This window comes from Globicephala melas, chromosome X, assembly GCF_963455315.2.
Source record: "Globicephala melas chromosome X, mGloMel1.2, whole genome shotgun sequence".
NCBI lineage: Eukaryota > Metazoa > Chordata > Mammalia > Artiodactyla > Delphinidae > Globicephala > Globicephala melas.
In genome coordinates, this window is record NC_083335.1 from 23,221,120 (window position 1) to 23,246,520 (window position 25,401).

Consider the following 25,401-nt stretch of genomic DNA (forward strand, 5'->3'; position numbering starts at 1 on the left):
TATCCTTTGCTGTGCAAAAGCTTTTAAGTTGCATTAGGTCCCATTTGTCTATTTTTGTTTTTATTTCCATTTGTCTAGGAGGTGGGTCATAAAGGATCTTGCTGTGATTTATGTGATAGAATGTTCTGCCTATGTTTTCCTCTAAGAATTTGATAATGTCTGGCCTTACCTTTAGGTCTTTAATCTATTTTGAGTTTATTTTTGTGTATGATGTTGGGGAGTGTTCTAATTTCATTCTTTTACATGTAGCTGTCCAGTTTTCCCAGCATCACTTATTGAAGAGGCTGTCTTTTCTCCACTGTCTATTCTTGCCTCTTTTATCAAAGATAAGGTGACTATATGTGCGTGGGTTTATCTCTGGGCTTTCTATCCTGTTCCATAGATCTATATTTCTGTTTTTGTGCCAGTACCATACTGTCTTGATTACTGGAGCTTTGTAGTATAGTCTGAAGTCAGGGAGCCTGATTCCTCCAGCTCCATTTTTTGTTCCCAAGATTGCTTTGGCAATTCAGGGTCTTTTGTGTTTCCATACGAATTGTGAAATATTTTGTTTTAGTTCTGTGAAAAACGCCAGTGGTTGTTTGATAGGGATTGCATTGAATCTGTAGATTGCTTTCAGTACTATAGTCATTTTCACATTGTTAATTCTTCCAATCCAAGAACATGGTATATCTCTCCATCTATTTGTATCATCTTTAATTTCTTTAATCAGTATCTTATAGTTTTCTGCATACAGGTCTTTTGTCTCCTTAGGTAGGTTTATTCCTAGATATTTTATTCTTTTTGTTGTAATGGTAAATGGGAGTGTTTTCTTAATTTCACTTTCAGATTGCTCATCATTAGTCTATAGGAATGCAAGAGGTTTCTGTGCATTAATTTTGTATCCTGCTACTTTACCGAATTCATTGATTAGCTCTAGTAGTTTTCTGGTAGCATCTTTAGGATTCTCTATGTATAGTATCGTGTCATCTGCAAACAGTGACAGCTTTACTTCTTCTTTTCCGATTTGGATTCCTTTTATTTCTTTTTCTTCTCTGATTGCTGTGGCTAAAACTTCCAAAACTATGTTGAACAATAGTGGTGAGAGTGGGCAACCTTGTCTTGTTCCTGATCTTAGTGGAAATGGTTTCTGTTTTTCACCATTGAGGACAATGTAGGCTGTGGGTTTGTCATATATGACCTTTATCATGTTGAGGAAAGTTCCCTCTATGCCTACTTTCTGGAGGGTTTTTATCATAAATGGGTGTGGAATTTTGTCGAAAGCTTTCTCTGCATCTATTGAGATGATCATATGGTTTGTCTCCTTCAGTTTGTTAATATGGTGTATCACGTTGATTGATTTGCGTATATTGAGGAATCCTTGCATTCCTGGGATAAACCCCACTTGATCATAGTGTATGATCCTTTTAATGTGCTGTTGGATTCTGTTTGCTAGTATTTTGTTGAGGATTTTTGCATCTATGTTCATCAGTGATACTGGCCTGTAGTTTTCTTTCTTTGTGACATCTTTGTCTGGTTCTGCTATCGGGGTGATGGTGGCCTCATAGAATGAGTTTGGGACTGTTTCTCACTCTGCTATATTTTGGAAGAGTTTGAGAAGGATAGGTGTTAGCTCTTCTCTAAATGTTTGATAGAATTCGCCTGTGAAGCCATCTGGTCCTGGGCTTTTGTTTGTTGGAAGATTTTTAATCACAGTTTCAATTTCAGTGCTTGTGATTGGTCTGTTCATATTTTGTTTCTTCCTGGTTCAGTCTTGGAAGGTTGTGCATTTCTAAGAATTTGTCCATTTCTTCCAGGTTGTCTATTTTATTGACATATAGTTGCTTGCAGTAATCTCTCATGATCCTTTGTATTTCTGCAGTGTCAGTTGTTACTTCTCCTTTTTCATTTCTAATTCTGTTGATTTGAGTCTTCTTCCTTTTTTTCTTGATGAGTCTGGCTAATGGTTTATCAATTTTGTTTATCTTCTCAAAGAACCAGCTTTTAGTTTTATTGATCTTTGCTATCATTTCCTTCATTCCTTTTTCATTTATTTCTGATCTGATCTTTATGATTTCTTTCCTTCTGCGAACTTTGGGTATTTTTTGTTCTTATTTCTCTAATTGCTTTAGGTGTAAGATTAGGTTATTTATTTGAGGTGTTTCTTGTTTCTTAAGGTACGATTGTATTGCTATAAACTTCCCTCTTAGAACTGCTTTTGCTGCATCCCATAGGTTTGGGGTCATCGTGTTTTCATTGTCATTTGTTTCTAGGTATATTTTGATTTCCTCTTTGATTTCTTCAGTGATCTCTTGGTTATTAAGTAGTGTATTGTTTAGCCTCCATGTGTTTGTATTTTTCACAGATTTTTTTCCTGTAATTGGTCAGAAAAGGTACTTGATATGATTTCAGTTTTCTTAAATTTACAGAGGCTTGATTTGTGACCCAAGATGTGATGTATCCTGGAGAATGTTCCATGAGCACATGAGAAGAAAGTGTATTCTGTTGTTTTCGGATGGAATGTCCTATAAATTAAGTCCATCTTGTTTAATGTATCATTTGAAGCTTGTGATTCCTTATTTATTTTCATTTTGGATGATCTGTCCATTGGTGAAAGTGGGGTGTTAAAGTCCCTTACTATGACTGTGTTACTGTCGATTTCCCATTTTATGGCTGTTAGTATTTGCCTTATGTATTGAGGTGCTCCTATGTTGGGTGCATAAATATTTACAATTGTTATATCTTCTTCTTGGATTGATCCCTTGATCATTATGTAGTGTCCTTCTTTGTCTCTTGTAATCGTCTTTATGTTAAAGTCTATTTTGTCTGATATGAGAATTGCTACTCCAGCTTTCTTTTGATTTCCATTTGCATGGAAGATCTTTTTCCATGCCCTTACTTTCAGTCTGTATGTGTCCCTAGGTCTGAAGTGGGGCTCTTGTAGACAGCATATATACAGGTCTTGTTTTTGTATCCATTCAGTCAGTTCATGTGTTTTGGTTGGAGCATTTAATCCATTTACATTGAAGGTAATTATCGATATGTATGTTCCTATTACCATTTTCTTAATTGTTTTGGGTTTGTTATTATAGGTTTTTTCATTCTCTTGTGTTTCCTGCCTTGAGAAGTTCCTTTAGCATTTGTTGTAAAGCTGGTTTGGTGGTGCTGAATTCTCTTAGCTTTTGCTTGTCTGTAAAGATTTTAATTTCTCTGTCAAATCTGAATGAGATCCTTGTTGGGTAATCTTGGTTGTAGGTTTTTCTCCTTCATCACTTTAAATATGTCCTGCCTCTCCTTTCTGGCTTGCAGAGTTTCTTCTGAAGGATCAGCTGTTAACCTTATGGGGATTCCCTTGTGTGTTATTTGTCGTTTTTCCCTTGCTGCTTTTAAAATTTTTTCTTTTTATTTAATTTTTGATAGTTTGATTAGTATGTGTCTTGGTGTGTTTCTCCTTGGATTTCTCCTGTATGGGACTCTCTGTGCTTCCTGGCCTTGATTAAATATTTCTTTTCCCATATTAGGGAAGTTTTCAACTATAATCTCTTCAGATATTTTCTCAGTCCCTTTCTTTTTCTCTTCTTCTTCTGGGGCGCCTATAATTTGAATGTTGGTGCATTTATTGTTGTCCCAGAGGTCTCTGAGACTGTCCTCAATTCTTTTCATACTTTTTTCTTTATTCTGCTCTGCAGTAGTTATTTCCACTATTTTATCTTCCAGGTCACTTCTCCGTTCTTCTGCCTCAGTTATTCTGCTTTTGATCCCTTCTAGAGGATTTTTTATTTCATTTATTTTGTTGTTCATCATTGTTTGTTCGCTTTTTAGTTCTTCTAAGTCCTTGTTAAACGTTTCTTGTATTTTCTCCATTCTATTTCCAAGATTTTGGATCATCTTTACTATCATTATTCTGAATTCTTTTTAAGCAGTTCCTTAATCCCCTCTCCTCACGCACCAGAAACAAAGAGGCAAGAAAAAGTCTCTTGCCTCTTCGGCAGATCCAGACTTTTTCCTGGACTCCCTCCCGGCTAGCCATCCGAAGCCCGAGCCTCAGCTCCCAGCCCCGCCCGCCCTGGCGGGTGAGCAGACAATCCTCTCGGGCTGGTGAGTGCCAGTCGGCACCGATCCTCTGTTTGGCAATCTCACCGCTTTGCCCTCCGCACCCCTGTTGCTGTGCTCTCCTCCGTGAACCGGAAGCTTCCCCCTCTGCCACCCGCAGTCTCCGCCCACGAAGGGGCTTCCTAGTGTGTGGAAACCTTTCCTCCTTCACAGCTCCCTCCCTCTGGTGCAGGTCCCGTCCCTATTCTTTTGTCTCTGTTTTTTCTGTTTTCTTTTGCCCTGCCCAGGTACATGGGGAGTTTCTTGCCTTTTGAGAGGTCTGAGGTCTTCTGCCAGTGTTCAGTAGGTGTTCTGTAGGAGTTGTTCCACATGTAGATGTATTTCTGATGTATTTGTGGTGAGGAAGGTGATCTCCACGTCTTACTCTTCCAGCATCTTGAAGCTCCTCCTGTAAAACTATCTTTTCAGACCCCTGTGTGGCCTCAGTAACTTGATAGTTTCCAGCTCCCCCGAGATTTCTCTTGATTGAGTGCTTTTTCAGTATACCATGACCCCCGCCACGCACAGAGCTGCTCGCCGAGCCTGGGCCGGGTCCCAGTGCCCGGGCTCGCCCAGCCTCTACGTGGCCACGCACTGCAAAGCGGGCTCTAGCTCGCTGCCACCTCCACCATCCATGAGGGTACAACCATGCCTGAGCTGCTGGGCTAGGGCGCAGCCCAGAAGTGGCAGCCTGAGGATTTTTCTTTATTGATCATTCAGTATTTTCATTTCAATTCTAAGTCATTCAGATATCCATAGTACAATTTTCTCACTATGTTATAGAAACATTTTAATGGTACTTTAATTTTAATATTTTAATGATAGTTTAATGTCCACAAAAATGGACTCATAAATCAGACAGATCCAGGATTCAAGTATACTCAAGAAGAGGTAAATGAACAGTCAAAGATTGAATTGGTTTTTTCTTCCATCACAACATCCCCACCAGCTGTTAGCACTGCCCAGAGGACCACTTGAGAAAGGCTCACAAAAAATAGTACCCTCCACAAAAAGGAGTCTGGAGAGTTGCCACTCCTGTCTTTTCTATTGTTTTCCTGAAGAAAGGAAGAAAAAACTAGATAGTATTTAATGAGTACCTTGGGCGGGTACACCAATCCTTTCACAGATATTAGGAAGCATGGGTCTCTTTCAGTACAAGTTTTCAAACTGCTCTAGGATTGCATGATTCCTTAGGGAAATGAAATACCACAGTGGTGAGTGTCATGCTATCCTTCACTATTGTACTTCTGCCAGCATCTAAGAAGATAGAGCCAGTGGACAGCTTTGGTATCAAATAGCTAATGTAGGGCTTCCCTGGTGGCGCAGTGGTTGAGAGTCCGCCTGCCGATGCAGGGGACACGGGTTCGTGCCCCGGTCCGGGAGGATCCCACATGCCGCGGAGCGGCTGGGCCCGTGAGCCACGGCCACTGAGCCTGCGCATCCAGAGCCTGTGCTTCGCAACGGGAGAGGCCACAACAGTGAGAGTCCCGCGTAACACACACACACACACAAATAGCTAATGTAAAGGAAGAAAAACTGGGCAAAGAATAGACAAAAGGGATTTGTGCCCTCAGAAAGAAAAGAATGACTAGAAATCCTGGACTATATGAGATAGAGTATGTTTAACAATAAGTTCTACTATGTGCACCAGTTTGGAAAAGGAAGAAGGGACAAGGTTCTAAGATAAAAGTGAATAAGGGCACAAAAATATCCACACTATCCATGTCCCCTTAAATGTGTTAAATAGGATGGGCTCTTTCTTCAGCTGTATTTGGAAAGTTGAAAGTCACAGAATACAAGATGTAGTTTTAGTGACCCCTTTGGTTAACTCCATCCATGCTAATAAACAAATAAGTAATAGTAATTAATTAAGGAAGCCAAGAGTTATTTTCACTCTGGGACCAACGTTTGTAAAAGATTTGCAGAGGAGTTAATGGGAGTTATTTGCTTCTCAGTCACAGGTGCCAGCTTGGAAAAACTTGTTGCTAGCTATTGATACATCCAAACACAGAGAAATATGCAAGCAAAATTTGATTTAAAAGTTGGCCCTCGGGGTCATTGCAAAGCTCCAAAGAAGGCAAGTTTGATGGCATCAGGAAAGATTAGTTCTAGGGACACCATAATCTCTGTCATAAAATATCACTTGCTGGGCCTGCTTCCAGAGTCCTTCCTCTTAGAGAGCCTAACCTGAATAAGAGCTACAACCGTGGTTTGTGATATATAACTTAACACATCGAACAAGCTTTTGTGTCTGAATATATGAGAAAAAACCTTTGATGGAACCCATAGCACTGAAATCCTTGACATTCAGCAGTGTGATCTTCTCCAACTCCTACAAAGCAATTTTTGGAACATTGTTGAAAAACCAAAATTGTTATTTTCACAGTCTCTCCTGGCAGGAAAAAAAGGAGAGCAACCCTCAGGATAGGCTAAACGTCTTGTCCGCATGCAGATTTGGTGCAAAATTCGAAACCTATGGTCGTCATGTAGCCTCACAAAGATTCTAGACCAAATGCCTTGACATCCATAATCCCTTTAAGCTCTCTCCTCTGGCATGTTTCTAAGACAAAAGCATGCAGTATCCTTGCCTACCTGTGACTGCTGATAAGAGCCAATGTGACTTTTTTTCTTTCAGGTTGTACAGGAGGAGATCCCCATTCCTTCCAGCTTTGTGAGGCTGAGTTACCTAAGCAGCCGCACCCCCGGGTATAAAACCCTGCTTCGGATCCTTTTAACACATTCAACCATTCCCGTGGGGATGATAAAAGTACACCTCACAGTAGCTGTGGAAGGGCGACTCACACAGAAGTGGTTTCCCGCTGCAATTAATCTTGTCTACACATTTGCTTGGAACAAGACCGACATCTATGGACAGAAGGTTTGGGGCCTGGCAGAGGCTTTGGGTATGTTGAAATAATTCTGTGTAAATAGCAGTGTTGTGTTCACAAAACAGAAAGTACTAGCTGCATATTAATTTGTATTTGGAATAATTATGGGTTTTCTTCTATTTGAGGGATCTAAGGCACTTTTTCATTTAAACACTCCCTTTGGGCCTGTTTAGAGTTCCCTTTTGACACATTTTTGCTTCAAAACGATTTTAGTTCCTCTTTCATGATGGCTGCATACCAGTGGAATCACACAATATCTGACTTGTAACTGTCTCCAGAGCTGAGTGTTGACTTCTAACTGTGACCTTTGGTGTGGCGTTCTTCAGGTCATGCTTTCATATTTGACATTTAGACTGTCATTTCCACTTAGAAAATACAAAATTTTAACTTACAGGCATCTCCACGTACTATTTTTTATGTCTAGTATAGTTAGACTCCATTAACTTGTTACTGTGGTAGGTTAAATAAAAAGTCATCCTGCCTTCCTAGTCCTTTTGACTTTAAAACCTAGAATCTTACAAATAGCGGGGACCTTAAGAGGTCCTTGGGGGTCTGTGATCTTCAGATATTTAATTCCTTTAGACAAACGGCATTTTTTTAAAATGAGACTGAGACAGATTTGCCAACTTTTTATTTTGCCAAGTAAGAATATTTTTTAAAGGAAAAAAAAAAGCCCCTACAATCTACTATTGCCTACCAGTACCATAATTTCATCAAGGAGGAATACCTTAGCATCAAAAAAAGGAATAGTCTGTCTTAAGAAATGGTAGTAAGCAATCTAATACTGATGCTCAGAGAGACAGACAGATAGGCAGAGAGACACCAATGTCTTTATTTCTCTCAGTCTGTAGAAGACAGTGAAAACTTCCTAAGAGACCTGACAGGTCTTCGGAACCACGGTTGGGAGCCATTGACTCTTGTGCCTTCAGGCAGTAGCTCATGGAAACCACCCTTGGACAGATGAGAAGACTATTTTTAAAGTTCTCCAGAGGAGATCTTTTCATATTCTCCCTTGGAAGTGTCTATCATGGTATAATTCGCATATAACTGACCTATATTTCTTAGTGTGTCGATTTCCTCTCTTTCTTTCCAGAGGGAAGCATAGGGAGGGGGAAAAAAAAAAAGACTGGTGACTCTTCTTTGCCCAAGAGACCCTCATATATTTAAATAATCAACTCATCTCTGTTGGGCTTTATTAGAATGCAAGGACCATGGAGTGGTTCAGATTGCCTCAGTTAGTGAGGAATTATTGTAACGACACAGGGGAAAGTAAGGAAAGAACAAGAAAAGGCATCAGCAGCCTCAAAGGTGGGCCTCATCAAATTGCAGCCTGGCTTGGGATACACTGTAGTCCTAGAAGATCAGCATCTGCTCTATCAGCTGAGCAACAGCTCTAGTTGTCCCCTCTGCAGCAAGAGTCCACTGCTTCCCACCATGGTGACCCAGCCATAGTGATGGTGGAGCTCATTACTTCTCCTGTGGTACTAACTACCCCTTTTTCTCTCAGCTCTTACCAACTCCATGATCTGGTGTCTTGCTCTGTATTTTGCATTCAGATCTCTCTTACAATATTGGGTTTTGTCAGCCAATCACCATGCAGTAGAGAACATCCGAAGGCAGAGCTCTACCGTTAGGCTAACTATCAATGAGGTCGCTGGCCAGCCTGTGGAGTCCTGCCCAATCCCTAGTCCAGTGAGTGTAGTGATGAAGAGAATAACTCTGGAGCCAGACTCCCTCCCTGAGTTCACATCATCCCTTCTCTACTTACTAGCAGCTGTGCAACACTGGGTAAATTACTTAATCTCCAAATGCCACAGTTTTTCCATCTATCATAAAGAGAATGTTACAGGTTATGCTATGAGGATTAAATGCTATGAGGATTATTATGCTATGAGGATTATGCTATGAGGATTATTATTATTATGCTATGAGGATTATTATTATGCTATGGTACCACACCTGCTATTATTATTATGCTATGAGGATTAAATGAGGTGAGTGAGTGCTGGTTGCTGGTATGGTCAGCATATTGGAATCACAAGGTATAAAGCATGGCGCCTATGCAGGTGTTTGTTGCCTCAGCTTCTCTAATAAGGGAGCTGTGGGCTTAACAGGTAGGTACTGTGTTAATTATTCTCCATTTGCCCTCCCAGACACACACACACACGCAGACACACACACACACGCACACGCACACACAGTCTCTTCTGTGACCGTCTCTGTGCTTTGAAAGACTGGCTTCTGTGGACCACATTGCCTGGACTCCTTTGCTCTCTGGCTTCCCTCTTGATTTGGTCAATGGATGGCACCATCAGGAGACAGCAGGGTGGAAGGAGAGAGAGGTCAGGGTATTTATCCCTCTCCCTGCTTCACTGCAGTTCTGGCAGTGACTACACTGGAAGATGGGAGCTCCTGTTGAGTAGCCCCTCCTCCAAATCCCCAGGCTCTCTCTGGTCTCCTGTATCACTCCCTCCCCTTACCCCTCTCTGCAAGCCCAGACAGCTTCCCAATGTTGCCAGTCCCTGGGTGGGTCACGACCCTTGTTGATTCCCTTCACCCTGCTCATGCTTCTTTAAATAGTCCCTTCATACAGCTCTTTACTGTGAACACTTCTGAGTGTGATATCTGACTCCTGCTGGGAGTCAAATATCACAGCCTGGCTGATGCCTCCTCAAAGCCTCATATTCCCCTCTCCAGGATATTATCCTAAAGCCTTTGCTTCACTAGAATAATCTAAAATCCCTCTAACTTTTCTCCATAGGGCTTTGTTTTCCAATTCTTTATGGCTTTGCTCAGAACCCTTGCCAAGTTGTGAGATTTGGGGGGTTTTTTGTTTTTATTTTTTTACTTTTTTCTTAAGTTGTGACACTTAGCAACTTACCCAGTACTCTGATGAAGAGCTGACCAAGACAGTGTCTAGCAGTCATTTCTTGCTAGGGTTCACATAAATGCAACTCAGCCTGACTTTTTTAAAAAAGTAAAAGCTTTATTGAGATATAATTCACATACCATAAAGTTCACCCATTTAAAATGTACCATTCAGTGGGTTTTAGTATTATCACAGTGTTGTACAACCATCACCAACATCTAATTCCAGAACATTTTCATCACCCCACAAAGTAGCCCTATAGACACTAGCAGTCACTAGTCACTCCTCCCTCCCCTCCAGGCCCTGGCAACCACCAATCTCCTTTCAGTCTCTGTGGATTTACCTTTTCTGGATATTTCAAACAAATGCAATCATATAATATGTGGTCTTTTGTATCTGACTTCTTTCAGTTAACATAATGTTTCCAAAGTTCATCCATGTCATAGCAGGTGTCAGTCCTTCATTCCTTTTTATGACTGAATAATATTCCGTTGCACAGATATACCACGTTTCATTTATCCATTCATGAACTGGTGGACTTATGGGTTGTTTCCACTTTTTGGCTATTGTGAATAATGCTTCTATTAACATTTGCATACAAGTATTTGTTTGAATACCTGTTTTCAATTCTTTGGGGGATATACCTAGGAGTAGAACTGTAGGTCATATGGTAGTTGTTTGACATGTTGAAGAGTGGCCAAACTCTTTTCCACAGTGACTGCACTATTTTATCAACCTCACTTTATGCATAAAAATGTGTTATACATCTTCCTTTTAAATACTCCCAGTGCTGAAGATTCTAGAATTTTCCTCCTTGTTGTAGTTAAGCACTCTTAATGACTTAGTTTCTGATATATCCATGGATGATTGAATAAACAACTAAAACACAAAGAAAAACAAAGATGTTCTAGTATACACGCCAGTGATGAAGGCTTCATCCGTATTGTTTGCCTATGGATGTTGTTTTACTTCCTATTTCTACAGTTAAGTTCCTGGTCAAAACTTGCTCCAGCATTCTGACTATAAACATGGCCTTAATTAAAATGCTGAAATATATATTGTTGGTTCCCTTTTAAGGCTAGTAACAGTAATAAAAGCAAGAGACAATTGACCCACTCAGAAGTGTCCAAGGGAGAGGGAAAAAATGTTCCTCGTGGTGTTTTATGTATACTTAAGGGACATTTTTTTTTAGAGTAGAGAAAGGAAATTGGCAAGGATCCCAAGGAAAACAGCCAAAATAATTTCAGGTGTGGTACCTAAGATGGAATATGGATTATTTACCTTGTAGGAAGTGTTCCTGATAACTTAATCATGGTTAAAGGGATTTTATTTACTACCTAGTCTCCATTTCCATCTCCACGGAGACTAAGGGAATTTTCTTGACAGTGGTAAAGCATTAGGATGTGTGGTAGAATGAAGATGGACAATCCACTTCTCTGAAGATGGATTGTGAGTGCCTTAAGAACATAACAGACAATAAATAGTTCAGGTGATAAATGGATGGAGACAAAGAGATCAAGTATGTTACCATTGAATTCACACCTTAATAGATACGATTGAATCTAAACAAAGAAGCAAACATTTAGTTGTACTCCTAGCCATATTTTTTAATCACTTAACTGATGTTAGAAGAAACAGACTAAATTTTGCACCAGATATTAACAATGGTGCTATATATGACACTTCTCAGGTTTGCTTCAAATTCAGAAATCCTAGTATAGGCTTTTGGTAGGAAAAATAATAGCCACCACCTCCCAAAGATGGAAATATATTATGTTACATGGCAAAAGATAATTAAGGTTACAAATGGGGTTAGGGATGCCAATCAGCTGACCTTGAGATGGAATGATTATCCTGGATTGTCCGGGTGGGCCCACTGTCATCACAAGGGTCCTTAAAAGTGGAAGAGGGAGGCAGAGGGTAGGTCAGAGTTAGAGGATAATATAACTATAGAAGAAAGGCACAGCAAGATGCAGTTTTGCTGGCTTTGAGGATAAAAGAAGGGAGCCAAGGACCAAGGAATGTGGATGGCCTCTAGAAGCTGGAAACGGCAAGGAAATGGAGCCTTGGAGCCTCCAGAAGGAACTCAGCCCACTGACCCCTTGATTTTAGCTCAGTGAGACCCTTTTCAGACTTCTGACCTCCTTATCTATAAGATGATAAATCTGTCTTGCTTGAAGCCTTTAAATTCGTCATAATTTGTTACAACAGCAATAGGAAACAAACCTTGACCACTATCCTTACAGTCCCAGTTATAGCTAGGATTTTGATTAAAACTATGGCTTGAAAGGTCTCCCACTCTTCTTCCTTCCCATGCCAGTTAAATATGAACCTCTCCCACCTGTTTCTGGGTGATAGAGAAAGAGATCAGATTTAAACAAGCTGAATTGGAAATGATGGTGAATATCTAAGTTGAAATGCCCACTTAGTGTGAAATGTGGGACTCTTGTTTCCCCCATGGCTCAGCTGTGGGAGATTGGTGTGATCTCTAAGGCCTAGAGTGTCACAAAAGAAGAACAGATTGTTGAGAGACAGGCAAAATGAGAAAAGGAGTACTTGAGATCCTAGGGTATCCCACCAGTTTTTACAGTGACACAGATTTTGCAACTAGAGGGATAATACCAGAGTGAATAAATTACCAACAGAGGTTGTGTGAACTAATTCCTTGGAGAAGTATCAATGGCAGCTGATAAGATTGATTAATCCAAGTACAATATTGATCAAGTGGAAGAAGAGTAAAATCTCCCTCGGGGTTGCAATACAAAAACCACAATCACTAGTTCATCCGGCTTAAAGATTTTGGTGTCTGATACACAGACAAGACTCCCCTGCTAAAAACTCCATGTGAGCATTTGAACTAATTTGCCCTTAGTGCTTTATTCTCTGGCTCTAAATAAGGTGTGATGTCTGGAAATCACTGTATATTATTTAGTTTCTTTCCCAACTCTGCTGCTTGCAAAACAGTGTAAAAAAAAATCATTTTTAAGTTCACAGTGCTGTTAAAATTCTAGAGACGGCTTATTTAATTTGACAAACTGGCTTGTTCAGGGGCTCTGATCTGCATCCATTATATGAATTTTGTCAAAATAATTCCCTATGTCCGCCTGTGTCCGCATACCTTATCAATATATAATAATGCATTCTGCCTGGTCTTCATTTAAATTAAATTAAACTGCAGTGGTTTGGAGTCCTGGAAGTGCAGGAAATCAGCCATCCGCCTTTAGTAGCACTGCTATAAACAATTCTATTTTTCTTCAAGGTTATTGGCAACAACAACTGCATAATTATTTAGTACAGTAGTTTGGCAAGAAGGAGTGGTGTTTCAGGGAGAACTAGACTTCCTAAAGGTTCACGACGCAACGGAGTCTGTCTAAATTGTGTTAGAGAGAAACAGGGGAACATTAATGGTAATAGGTGCTAAGCTAAGTTTGCTTTGTGCACACAAAACATCCCCAAGAATGATGCTTTAGTGTTCATAAATTTCCCTTCAGTAAAACCTAAGCAGGCTGGGCAGCCACAAAAATAGCATCCACTGAATATTTCGATAATAAATGGGTAGTGCTTCGCAATTTACAAAGTTCTTTCACATACATTTTCTCATTTTAATCCTTATAACATTCCTGCCTGATAGGTATGGCACAATGAATATGATCTTCATGTTACAGAGCGGGAAACTGAGGTTCAGAAACAACAAGTGACTTGCCGAAAGACCGTTCCAGAGCAGGGATTCAAACTCAGGTCTCCCAGTCCTGAGCTCTGCATGCCTTTTTACTGCTGCCTGTCTTCACTAAAGGGACCAACCCACTTTACTGAGTACCCAATTCAACGCCCCAGTGGCTTTCTGTCAAAGAAGCTAGCAGAGATAATAATCTTTCATCATTTCTCTCCACTCATGAATTCGTAATCATTAACTGAGAGCAGGGCTGTTTTATCCATTCAGCTTTATAGGCACAGCACCAAGGATATGAGTTTTTCAAGGACCTACAAAAATCTTCACAACCTGAAAAATAAATTTATTGGCACCAAAATGTGCAAAGAAAACCAGGAATCAACATGAATAAATTGTTTAAATAAATGTCTGCAAAATGGAGCATTATGTCAGCTTGTCAACTCCAACTCAATTTTCACACTTACACGTAAAATGTGTTCAATGTTGGATATGGGTTGTGGGTTGTATCCATTTTAATATTTCTGATAAAATGTGAGATTGGCCCTCCGAAGAGTACCTAGAGCTTACCAGGGTTTTTAAATGACCCTTGATTGACACTCTGGTAAGCAAGTGGTCTGTGCCCATTTCAAACTGCTGGTCACACCCAGTATTAGACTGTGAAATCCATTTGGTGAGTCAATCAATATTTTTTAATGGAATAAAATGGAATGGAATGGAATAGAACATAAGTGAATAGAATAGAATAGAATAGAATAGAATAGAATAGAATAGAATAGAATAGAATAGAATAGATCAGAATGTAAAACTATGAGGAGAGTATGGTTTGGGAAAACTTCCTTTCACTTATATGTGTGTGTGTGTGTGTGTGTATCTTTACATGTGTGTTGGGTCACAATTAAATGACTTTCAGGCATAAGAATTTGAAAGCCATTGGCAAGGTAATATAGTCAAGAGACAGAAAAATTAAATGATTTACCAAACCATATGGTTTATTTTCCAAGTCAGCATTTATGACTGTTCTTGCCTCCCAGTCCCTGCTACCAACCCATCTCAGGGCATTATGGTGATATCTCTTCAAGATTAGGTGACGATATATATAATTTGTCATTCAAACCAATATACTCTTGAGAGTGAAAGAGGATGCTGTTAAAAATAGCATAACTGGATACTGTTTTGGGCCAACCAGGATACATGGTGCTTCTGCTTCAAGGTTATCCCTAGCTTCCAATCCTTATACCTTAAACTCAGAGCAAATGAAAGGTTATTTATTTAAAGCACTTCTGAATCATGGGTCTTTCCCTTAATAGCTGTGATCTAGCATAGAAGTAAAAGGCACTTGCTAAGAAGTGACTGGGTTTGAGCTCTGGTTCTGCCATTTACTACTAGTCAGATGACCTTGGACTAGTCACTTCACCTCTCTGAGTCTATTATCTCATCTATCAAATGGGAGTAAATATATCTTCCTCATGAGCTTGCATGAGTCTTCAAATTAGGTAATATACACAAAAATGGTAGGTGTTATGCAAATGTAAGGTGATATTATTTTAAGGAGGCCATGGATGAAAGTTCCAAAAGGCAGGTAACCCTTCAGGGTATGGCCTCTCTGACATGACGAATTATCCTGCCCTGTGTAATATCCACTGTGTCTGCAGTGCTTAGCAAATCACCTGTCTGGCACGTAGAACTGCTCAGCGAAGGTTTGCTGAGTCATTAAATAACCAGCACCTTTCTTTCCATTACAGTATTGCATCCCCGTTAATCAATCACATTGTTTCAAAGGATAACTAGTCCATTTTCAAGGTGAATCCATCTCCTAAACCCCCTCCCAAAGAAAAATGCCTAAATACTGCTAGAAGATAGTAACCTTTTGTTTTCTTTTGTACTGGGTGAGGGGCGGGGGAGCGGGGAAGGGGAAGGGATTGTTCTTCATTTGTTTTTTTTTTGTTTTTTTGTTTTTTTTTTTGTTTTTTTCCGGTACATGGGCCTCTCACTGTTGTGGCCTCTCCCATTGCGGAGCACAGGCTCCGGACGCAGGCTCAGCGGCCATGGCTCACGGGCCCAGCCGCTCCGCGGCATGTGGGATCTTCCCGGACCGGGGCACGAACCCGCATCCCCTGCATCGGCAGGCGGACTCTCAACCACTACGCCACCAGGGAAGCCCCTTCATTTGTTTTTGATGCACTCCCCAGACATTGACTGTCTAGCTACCCTGACCTTCTTTCAATCTCCCAAAGATATGAAACCTCAAAGCCTTGCCCACATGCCATGCTCTCTGCCTAGAATGTTCTTCCCTGTTCTTCATGAGGTAAACCCCTTCTACATGAAGAGGCTTTCTCTTGTCTTCCCATTCCAACTTAAATTCCCTTGTTACGCTGTCTCATGATACCCTGCACTTTCCCACCATAGCAGTTATCATGATTTGTGTGTGTACGTGTTGTCTTGTTTCATATTTGTCCCTCTCACTAGAATGTGAGCAACGTGAGCTCCGCTGGCGGGAGTGCTATCTTGTTCATTCTCACATTCCCAGTGCCTGACAACAGGAGGTACTCATTAAATATCGTGAATTTGTTCACCCTGCCTTCTGTGGTACACAGGTCATCTGGGTTCTGGGTTCGCTTTTATGCAGCTAGGCTCGGACAAAGCAGCCCGAAAAAAAAAATTCATAAGATAAGTTGTCAGTGTACAGGACCTCTTGGCCGAAACGCTGTGTGGCTACCTCACTCCTGGATGCTTTTTACCTTTTCTACCTGTATTTTCTCTTCATTCAACTACTGTGTCGCTTTTAGAACTATGATGTTTAAACTGGTAGGGTTATTTTTGTAAACTGGTAAGGTGCAGATCCTAAGTAAAATATTACCAAATCAAATCCAGTGACTCATTAAAAAGATAATACATCATAACCAAGTACCGTAGAGTGTACTTTAGGACCTCAAAGATGGTTCAGCGTTAGGGAATGTATTGCTAGAATTTTCCACCTCAATAGATTAAAGGAGAAAACTATGTGAATATCTCCATAAGTACTGAAAAGGCACTTGGTAAAAATTCATCACCTGATTCTGACACTCTTAGTAAGCCAGGAATAATAGATAAACAAAGCATTTCAGGCCACTGGGCACTGTGTCAAATTGAGGAGTCTCTGGGGTTATCCTATCCTATGAGAAATCACTAGAGAATAGGAGAAAGTAGAAGTCATTCTGGGAGCAGGTACCCGTTCTCAGTAGATAGCATTTTATCTGTAGTTTTTGTCTATTGTGGCCGTGGCCTTCATTTGGTTTGTTAGGCCTCTCGTCTTTTATTGTTGTTGTTTTATATTAATCTACTATTTTAAAAGAATGGGAAATATTTCTTGTTCTATTTAATGATTTCTTTTCAATAAGAACGTTTCGATCTTGTTGTTACTTACCTTTTAAATGTGATGAAATTATTTTTAGATGTTCCTTGAGTTCATGAAGGTAACATAAATTTCTCACACTGACTATCAGACTACTTTTAATTATATATTGCCTTCATAAATGCAGCCATTATGAATTCTGAAGCCTTAGCCTGAAGCTGTTGAAAATCATCTGCTTAATCTTGTCATATTTTGCACATCAGCTTCATTGCATGGCATCTTTACCTTGGCTATATAATGTCAGTCTCCTATCGCAACCCTTATAGGTGAATGTCACAGTCACTAAGTCGGGTGTCAGGAGCGCTGTGGCCCTCCACCTTCTTGCAGTCCCTGCATCACACTAATGCTGCTGCTCTGATAAGTAGAGTGTAATTCAGTTACTATTTTTCTAATGTCAAATGGCTTTGGGGGAGCAAGCTGCAGTCTTTCTTTATAAGCCAGTAGAATAAAGTCTTCTTTATAAGCCAGTGTTGTTGCAAGATGACTAACAGTGAAGTCAGGTGCAAATCCTGTGACCAGAGGACGGCATCCTCTACAAAAGTAGCAAGGCTATCTTGACAATCAGTGACTCTTGGTTAAGGAACATCCCATTAATATCTCTGTGTCAAGGTGAGGGAGAGAATATGGGAAGACAGAAATCCAGACGGAATTAAGGGTGTCACAAGAGAGGCAGTCACATGGTTCTGAGAAAGTATTCTGCCATATTAACGGCTCTTTCTCAACTGCCTTCCCGATATGTACACACCAGCATGGGACCACTACACCAGCCCCTAGGAAGTATAGCCCAGGACCCCCTCCTTCCCCACCTGTCTCCACTCACTGCCAGCCTGGTCTGTCCTCCATAGCGCCTCTGAAATGTTGATGAATAATTATTCTTTTCTTCCTATTACACTGTTCTTCCCAGGCCCCACTCCAGAATGCTGGAGGCTGAATCCTTTGCCTACACCATGCTGTGTTGATGATCAGATGTGATAGGCACCAGGCCACCTGGGAAGTGGTAGTGGGTCCACTCTGCTTAGTTAACTGAGACTCAGCTGTCACAGTACCAGGCAGAGTGTAATGTCGGTGCTCAGCCTTTTCAGTGCCAACCCCTGAGTAGCCCTTTTTTCCCCCATATTTAATTATATGAAAAAGAGTAGGCATTCAGTGCGTTACAGTCTGCTTCCATGAGAGGAAGTCTAGGATTGGTTGCTACTGTATTTGCCAGTTCCTTGTGCATTTGGAGAGCAGCTCAACTCCGCGGGGTGAAACGTCTGCCTTCTCATACACCAACTGCAAGTTCCAGGATTCTGTTAAAGCGGCTGCTGTCAGAAAGAAACCTTGCCTTGTTACTCTGAGCAAGGAGCCACACACAGCCATTCTCATTAAAGTCAGTTGGAATTTTGGACAAGTCTTAAGTATAAATCATAACATGATTAGCTCATAGAGTTTTCTCAAGAGAAAGTAAATCTAATAAAAATTAGAGGGAACTTATTAAGTGGCCGCCTTGTTGCTATTTGCTATGACTAGGGGAAAAAATAATATAATTGTGGGGTTTGCAGCCAGTGCACTTTTTTGTTGTGGGCTAGAGAGCAATTCAGACATGAGGAGGTGAAGAGGATGTCTCATTACCATTGCACTGAGGATACTTTATATAAGCATTTCCTGCCACAGAGTTGGGAGGATCTTTGCTCCTGAGAGGGAAAAAGCAGGCTCCAAACCACCATCGGAGGTCACCAGGGCACACTACTTACTTGCAAAACTGCACAATCAACTTCCGGAGAAGAGATTCTAGGGGAGCACATCAGGCTTCAAATGTGTAAGAGGCAGATCCTGACAATAGCAGGGAAGGAGATGTGGCTTTAAGGGAACTTGTAAGCATTATCGTTGTGATTATTTATTAATCAAGACTTTTAAGTGTTGGCAAGAGAAGCAGAAACTGTGTTATTCTTCACACCAACATGGCCCTAAGTGTGCTTTCTCACCCCCTGATTTTTCCAACATGAGATACAGTGCTCTCTTTGGCTTTTGGGTTTGATTCCCCAACTTGAACTGATCAAATGCAATCTTGAAAGAATGCACTTTAGAATCATAGAGTGAAATGCTAAAGGGGGACTGTAAGAATTATCTAGTACAGCAGTCTTTGATCTGAGATCTTTATTTAGACTTCAGGAGATCCGTGAACCCCCTAGAATTATATATAAAATTTTGTGTGCATATGCGTTTTTCTAGGAGGAAGATCCATAACTTTTATCACATTCGTAACAAAAGGTTCCCTGATCCAAAAGGGTCTAAGAACCACCAATTCTAGTCCATCCTCTCCCCTCCTCCTTTGTTACAATGAAGAACAGACTCCCGGAGATGGAGAATAATATGCCTGCAACCACACAGCTAGTTAATGGCAGACCCAAGAATTGAAGTCTCTTCTGACTCTAGGTCTGAAACCAGTTATCTCCACTATACCAGAGTTGTTTTAGCAAAGCACTGGGGACATGATAAGATATCAAGGAGATTGTAGACAGCAATGATTCGTGCCACACGTGTAACCTGAACTAGATTACCTTTGAGATCCTCTTCACCACTGAAATTCTGTGTTTCTATCCATCTTAATAGAGAACAGCATTGAACCAGATGATCCCAAACTAATTTCCCTTTAGAAATCATTTCCACTGTATGATTAGTCTTTCCTGCTTCCTATTGATCTCCCTTGCTAATAGTGCTTGGTTAGGGCTAATACTAAAATGAGTTTGCATTCCAAGAGTCTTCACCAGCTGATGGCAGGGTAGAAGGGCATCCCCATCAGGACCAGCTACATAATTTGCAGGGCCCAGTGTTAAATGAAAATACCCAGCCTCTTGTTAAAAAAGTACTAAGGATTTCAAGACAGTGACAGGAGAACATTAAACCAAGTATGGGGCCCTTCTAAGCGTGAAGATGGTCCTGGTCCCTTTTAAAGCTTTGATGGAGGGGGGACAAAGAGAAGTCAGCCTGTGGTTTAAAATTGGCCACAGATGACCCCCCAAAGGTAACGAGTTGTATATTCACAATCATAAGGACTTTTTGGCTTATCTGTGCATGTGCTTGCACACACACATGCACGTGCACACCTAAATCAGTTGGACTAAAATTACCATCTTTTCTCTTCACCTAATGCCCAAATCCAAAACTAGTCTGCTTGAATTTTTCCTCTTAGGACCTATTGCACTGGCATTGTTTAAGCACACATTTTCATTACCAGTTTTCATAACCAGATGACAAAGAAAGAAATGAGTTCTCCAGGGGCATCTGAAGAGTCAGGTAGAGGCAGGTACTCGAAAGCAATAGCACACGACCAGCTAGGGATATTTTAAGCTGCCAGAAAGGGGGAAAAGCAGCTAGCTTTGGGCTATGCAGTGTAATGAGCCAATACTCTCAGGCTTAGAACATTATGAGGACACAAAGCATTTTAAATTCAAGAATCAGAACTCTGGGGTTCCAACAGGTAAGCAGATTTACCAACTGAGAAAATGGTTGGGACTTGGTATACTTGAGTTCTATATATTTCAGTAGAGCAGAGGCACCCAAGTTATCACATTCCGCGCTTCCCATTTTAGCACCGTACTGGGGTTCCCAGTTTAATGCACGACATCCGTGCTTCATGAGGGTTGGAGCCAAATGTTGGGTGATGTCCCATTGGTTAGAAACCAAAGTCTAACATGCACAAAGTGGAATTTACACTCACAGTGCTTGTAGCACTCTAAGCAAACTCAGACTTCTTGGCAAACTAAAGGCCAGTTAGCATGGGAGAAAATATAAATGGGCGAATCGATTTTTATTAGTCTCATGTGTAGTCAGTTGTTGTATAAGTGACCCAGTACTCCAAAGCCAGCTTCCTAAGTGCATTTTGCACTCCAGAGAGATCAGAAAACAACTTTCCCTGCACTTCTACTACAAAGGTAAAGAAAGAAATTGTATCACCACAGCTTAAGCCTTCAGGGAGCTTATTTCTTCAGTTTTACAATGCAGCCTTTTACCCAAAAGCGCATACTAAAGCTTGATGTCCAAAACATATGGTGCATACCTAATGACAGCCTCAGTGAGTCACTCATTCATATATTTATCCAATATGCACTGACTGGTCACTTTCGGATGCCCGATGCTATGCTAGGTGAAAAGTATTTGTGATCAAATTTCAACCCAAATCAGAATTCAATAGCAGATGTGTTAGCCAGAGGTTTACCAACCAGTGCAAAAATGAAGCAAATCTTTTTAAATGTTCTAATGTGTTATTAACTCTTTGTTTGCAGTGTCTGTGGGATATGAATATGAAATGTGCCCCGACTTTATTCTCTGGGAAAAAAGGACTGTTATCTTACAAGGTTTCGAGATGGATGCTTCTAACCTAGGAGGCTGGTCATTGAATAAGCATCATATTTTGAACCCTCAAAGTGGTAAGCACATTTTTTGATATTTATTAATACTATTTTCCTAATGCTATATACGTATATATGTAATACTTATTGCAGAAAATTTGGAAAAGTACAAGGAAAAAAGTACTTATAAGTCCACCACCTAGAGATGACCACATTATATTTCTTTTCAAATGGATCTGATTTCAAATTAGTGCTAGTAGAGTGAGACCTCTTCACAAAGTAATATGAAACTGGGTTTTGAGAATCATCTGTCGGGGCTTCCCTGGTGGCGCAGTGGTTAAGAATCCATCTGCCAGTGCACGTGACATGGGTTCGAGCCCTGGTCCAGGAAGATCCCACACGCCACGGAGCAACTAAGCCCGTGCACCACAACTACTGAGACTGCGCTCTAGAGCCCGCGAGCCACACCTACTGAAGCCCGCGCGCCTGGAGCCCGTGCTCTGCAACAAGAGAAGCCACCGCAATGAGAAGACCGCGCACCGCAATGAAGCGTAGCCCCCGCTCGCCGCAACTAGAGAAAGCCCGCACGCAGCAACAAAGACCCAGTGCAGCCAAAAATAAATTAAATAAATAAATTTATTTTTAAAAAATCATCTGTCATTACTGCAGTATCCCAGGTGGTTAACCAGTTTATCTGACATTGTAACCAACTTCTAAAAATTGGAATAATATTTGCCGTATTTCATGTGATCTAAGACACCATCGATTATAAGTACACCATTATTTTATGGAAAACGGTGTCAATTAAACAGTGACACACATTGACTGCAAGATACATACTTATTCCAGAGATGTGAAAATAGGAAGCAAAATGTGCATCTTAGAATTAATGAATAATCTAAGTGATACAGTTTTCAAAGAGTTTTAGTGAACTCTGTCCCATTTTAAACACAACAACCCTGCAGTGTGGCCTTAACCCCATTTAAAAATCAAGACTCCGAAGCTGAGTCACGTTACTTTCCCCTAGGGCTCACAGTAAGTGGCCAAGAGCTGTCCATGTGCTCTTTCTCTACGCCAGTTTTTTATCCACATAAATGTCAGTATATGCAGTAAGAAGCTAGGGGTAGAGTAAAGGGACAGTAATGGGTAATAGAGAAAAAGAGGTAAGAGGAACGCAGGGGAAGAAGAGAAAGAATCTGGGAAAAGGCTACAGCTCTGGACTTCACTTAGTTTTAAGCCTCCTAAGTCCTGGACTTAGGAAAGAGGGAAAAGCAGTGAGAATCAGGACACTCTCATCTTCAACCTTTGCCTTCCTTGTACCACTTTTCCTGCTGTCGCTTTCTCCTAGTTTGTAATTTAAATGTTAAATAAATCAGGAGAGGAGACCACAGGTGGCCCTTAAGTCCATGCTTCTCTCAGACAAACTGATTTTGCTACCCTGGTTATAAATCATCCAAGTCACTTCACCTCCTTTTGCTGGGAAACCAATCGTTGGTGTTTCCATCCAGCGTCATTTGAACATCTACTGGTAAGTTTTCACTGTGAAATCATACTCCTTTTCATCTGAAGAGGCAGATTCTGACCAACCTTTAGTAGAACGTGTACTTTGGGTTATTTCTCCAGGACTGGGGAAATGAATGTATATATGAGGCAGCTACACCCTTCCGTCCAGCTGCCCTTGTATCCCTCTCACCTAGCTGGCTAAGGCCGGGTTATCTTTGTAAGGCCATGAACTGACCAAGGCTAAGAGATCCGTTTTATAATCACACCTATGGTCTTATTCATTTGCACCGTAGTTAAATCAACCAATCCAACCAGCCACACAGGCTGGGAAATTTTGATCGGCATAGCTAACCAGGTTTGCTTCAACCACAGAATGAGACCACCTACCAGAGTCCCAGTGTGGGCCCTGAAGATGGAGTCCATTGCTATATGCCCTTGTTATACCTTCTTCCCCCCATTCAAGGAAGATCCCAAATTCCACTTCCAACTGTTTGTTTTTTTAAGAGCAAAGGTTCAGGCACGGATATAAAATGTCAACTTTTTTTCTGTTGTCAAAAGGAGAATCACAGTTTTAAAAGTATAAAAACGAAAGGGCAGATGCCACTTGTTAAATTATTAGGTTTTTTGTTTTGATTTGAAAGAGTTTGACATTTTAAGCAGCCGTTTCTTTTCCACTCACTTTTATTGGCGCGTATGGATTGTCTCTTTCAAATGCCTGTCATTGACATTAAACACAAAGTGGAAATGACCTCAATCCAGCCCCCAGCTGTGTGCTCCCAGTCCTATATTCTCTTACCATTTGCTTCACCCAGGTTTAAAAATTCAGAACAGAGGGGAGCCATTCAGAGAGTTGGCTTTAGGGGCCCCCCTGATTTCCACAGATGTGTCCTTTTCACCCCTAATTCACCAGTAATTGGTTTTTAGGTAATAGGTACCAAGTTATTTCTGGGAATCTTTTTAACAGCCTTACTGAAGTATAACTTATACACCACAAAATTTACCCATTTTAAGTGTACACTTCAATGCTTTTTAGTAAATGGTAGAGTTGTGCAACCGTCACCACCACAGAGTTTTAGAATGTTTTTATCACCCCAAAAGATCCCTTGTACTCACCCCAACCCCACTAAATCTACTTTCTGTCTCTTTCTGAGAATTTTATTCTGAGAAAGAAACCTTACTTAAGATAGATTTTTTAAAAGGAAGATTTGTTCATTTTATCATCTCATTTGTAGGCACATTGTATTTCTCACCAAGAACTGGTCACACTTGCCAGGAAACAGATCTGAAGGCAGCTCTGCCAGTGCCTTTCAGCCTGCCCTTGGACACGAACACCTCTCTTGGGACATTTTCAGAATCTAAATCCCACCCATAAATGCAGTTTTCGAAACAGGAATGATAAGTGTGAAGGAGCAGCTTTGAGAGGACCAATTAGAAAGCAATGCTCTTTCCCCCTCAGGTCAGACAGTCTTTTCTGACTGATTAAGGCCAGAGCCTAACTCTTTAGGCACCCCGCTTTTTTGATCTGAGACAGATAGCAGATTAGAAACAAGAATCTATCTTCCCCCAATTTCCTCTCGCTGGTTAAAAAGACACCTGTAATTAGATTGGATGTCTGCTGCCATTCAATTCTGCAGTTTTTCTTTGGCTCCAAAATCATTATGCAGCGGGTAGTTTCTAGTAGGCAGTGTTTTCAGACCATTTGTCATTTCAGTTGCAGCAACTGTATTTACCTGACAATTAACCATTGGTTGTGGAGCATTGTTTCCAAATATTATGCCTGATATATGGAGATGGTTCCTGCTTTCACTGTGAGATTAAAAAAAAAAAAAACTAGGAACTTGTGTTTTTCAATATTATTCCTTCAAAATACATCTTCTTAGTGATTACAGAGAGTACATATTTATTCTTTTAAGAAAAATCAGTTCTTTAAAATTATGCCAGTTGAGTGTTTAAAATTATTAGAAAAAACAATCCAGGGTTCTAATTGGGTATTGTCATCTGTCTGAAATGGATAAAGAATTTCCTTTAACTTAGCCTCCAAGATAGGCCAGTAGTTTGTTGGCAAATGGTTTTAGTGGGAGGACAAGTAAGTTTCCATTGATCATGTTGGCATATCTCCCAGTTTGTGTTTATATCCTCTCAGTCAAGTCCTAAGAGAAATATGTATTGGGTCCCATGTTGTTCATAAGCCTGAAAAATGGTTTCTTCTTTGAAATCAGCATAAAGCACCACTCACTGGCTCCCAAGGGGAATTTTTATTTCAAACTTATTTATAAGCTTCAAAAGAAGTTCTGAGCAAGGTAGCAGGAAGGTATGAGTAGTGTGTTTACAAGTATGCTTAACTTACTATACAACAGGCTTGACTTTTTGGCAGAGGAAAGGAAACCTTGGGGGAGATCTAAAATGTGCTGTAGGGCTCCAGCCAGTGGGGTTTCTTTGTTGACTGTAAACAAGACACCCAATCCTTAGCAGGAAGTTGGCCTTCATATAAATAATGTGCGTAGTCTCAGGATCATTTGATTCTGTTTTCAAAATGAGCATGTGTGGCAGAATAAACTGGAAAGGAGGCAGCAGTAATTGATCAAGATTTCCAGGAACATAAACAAAATATTTTCAAAGCAACCTTTTGCAGAAGAATTGGTGTTAAATCATTGTTGCTAGATGGTATGCCCCGGTTC

General features: G+C 40.6%; 1 protein-coding gene across 2 annotated transcripts in view; it reads left to right on the forward strand.

The window, feature by feature from the left end:
- Positions 1–25,401, forward strand: part of TENM1 (teneurin transmembrane protein 1) — an 806,315-nt gene that overhangs the window by 655,674 nt on the left and 125,240 nt on the right. For both annotated transcript variants that reach the window (XM_060293028.1, XM_070044740.1), the window contains 2 exons: positions 6,707–6,974; positions 21,155–21,298. In XM_060293028.1, the coding sequence (XP_060149011.1) occupies positions 6,707–6,974; positions 21,155–21,298 (412 nt within the window). The remainder of the gene's footprint in view (positions 1–6,706; positions 6,975–21,154; positions 21,299–25,401) is intronic.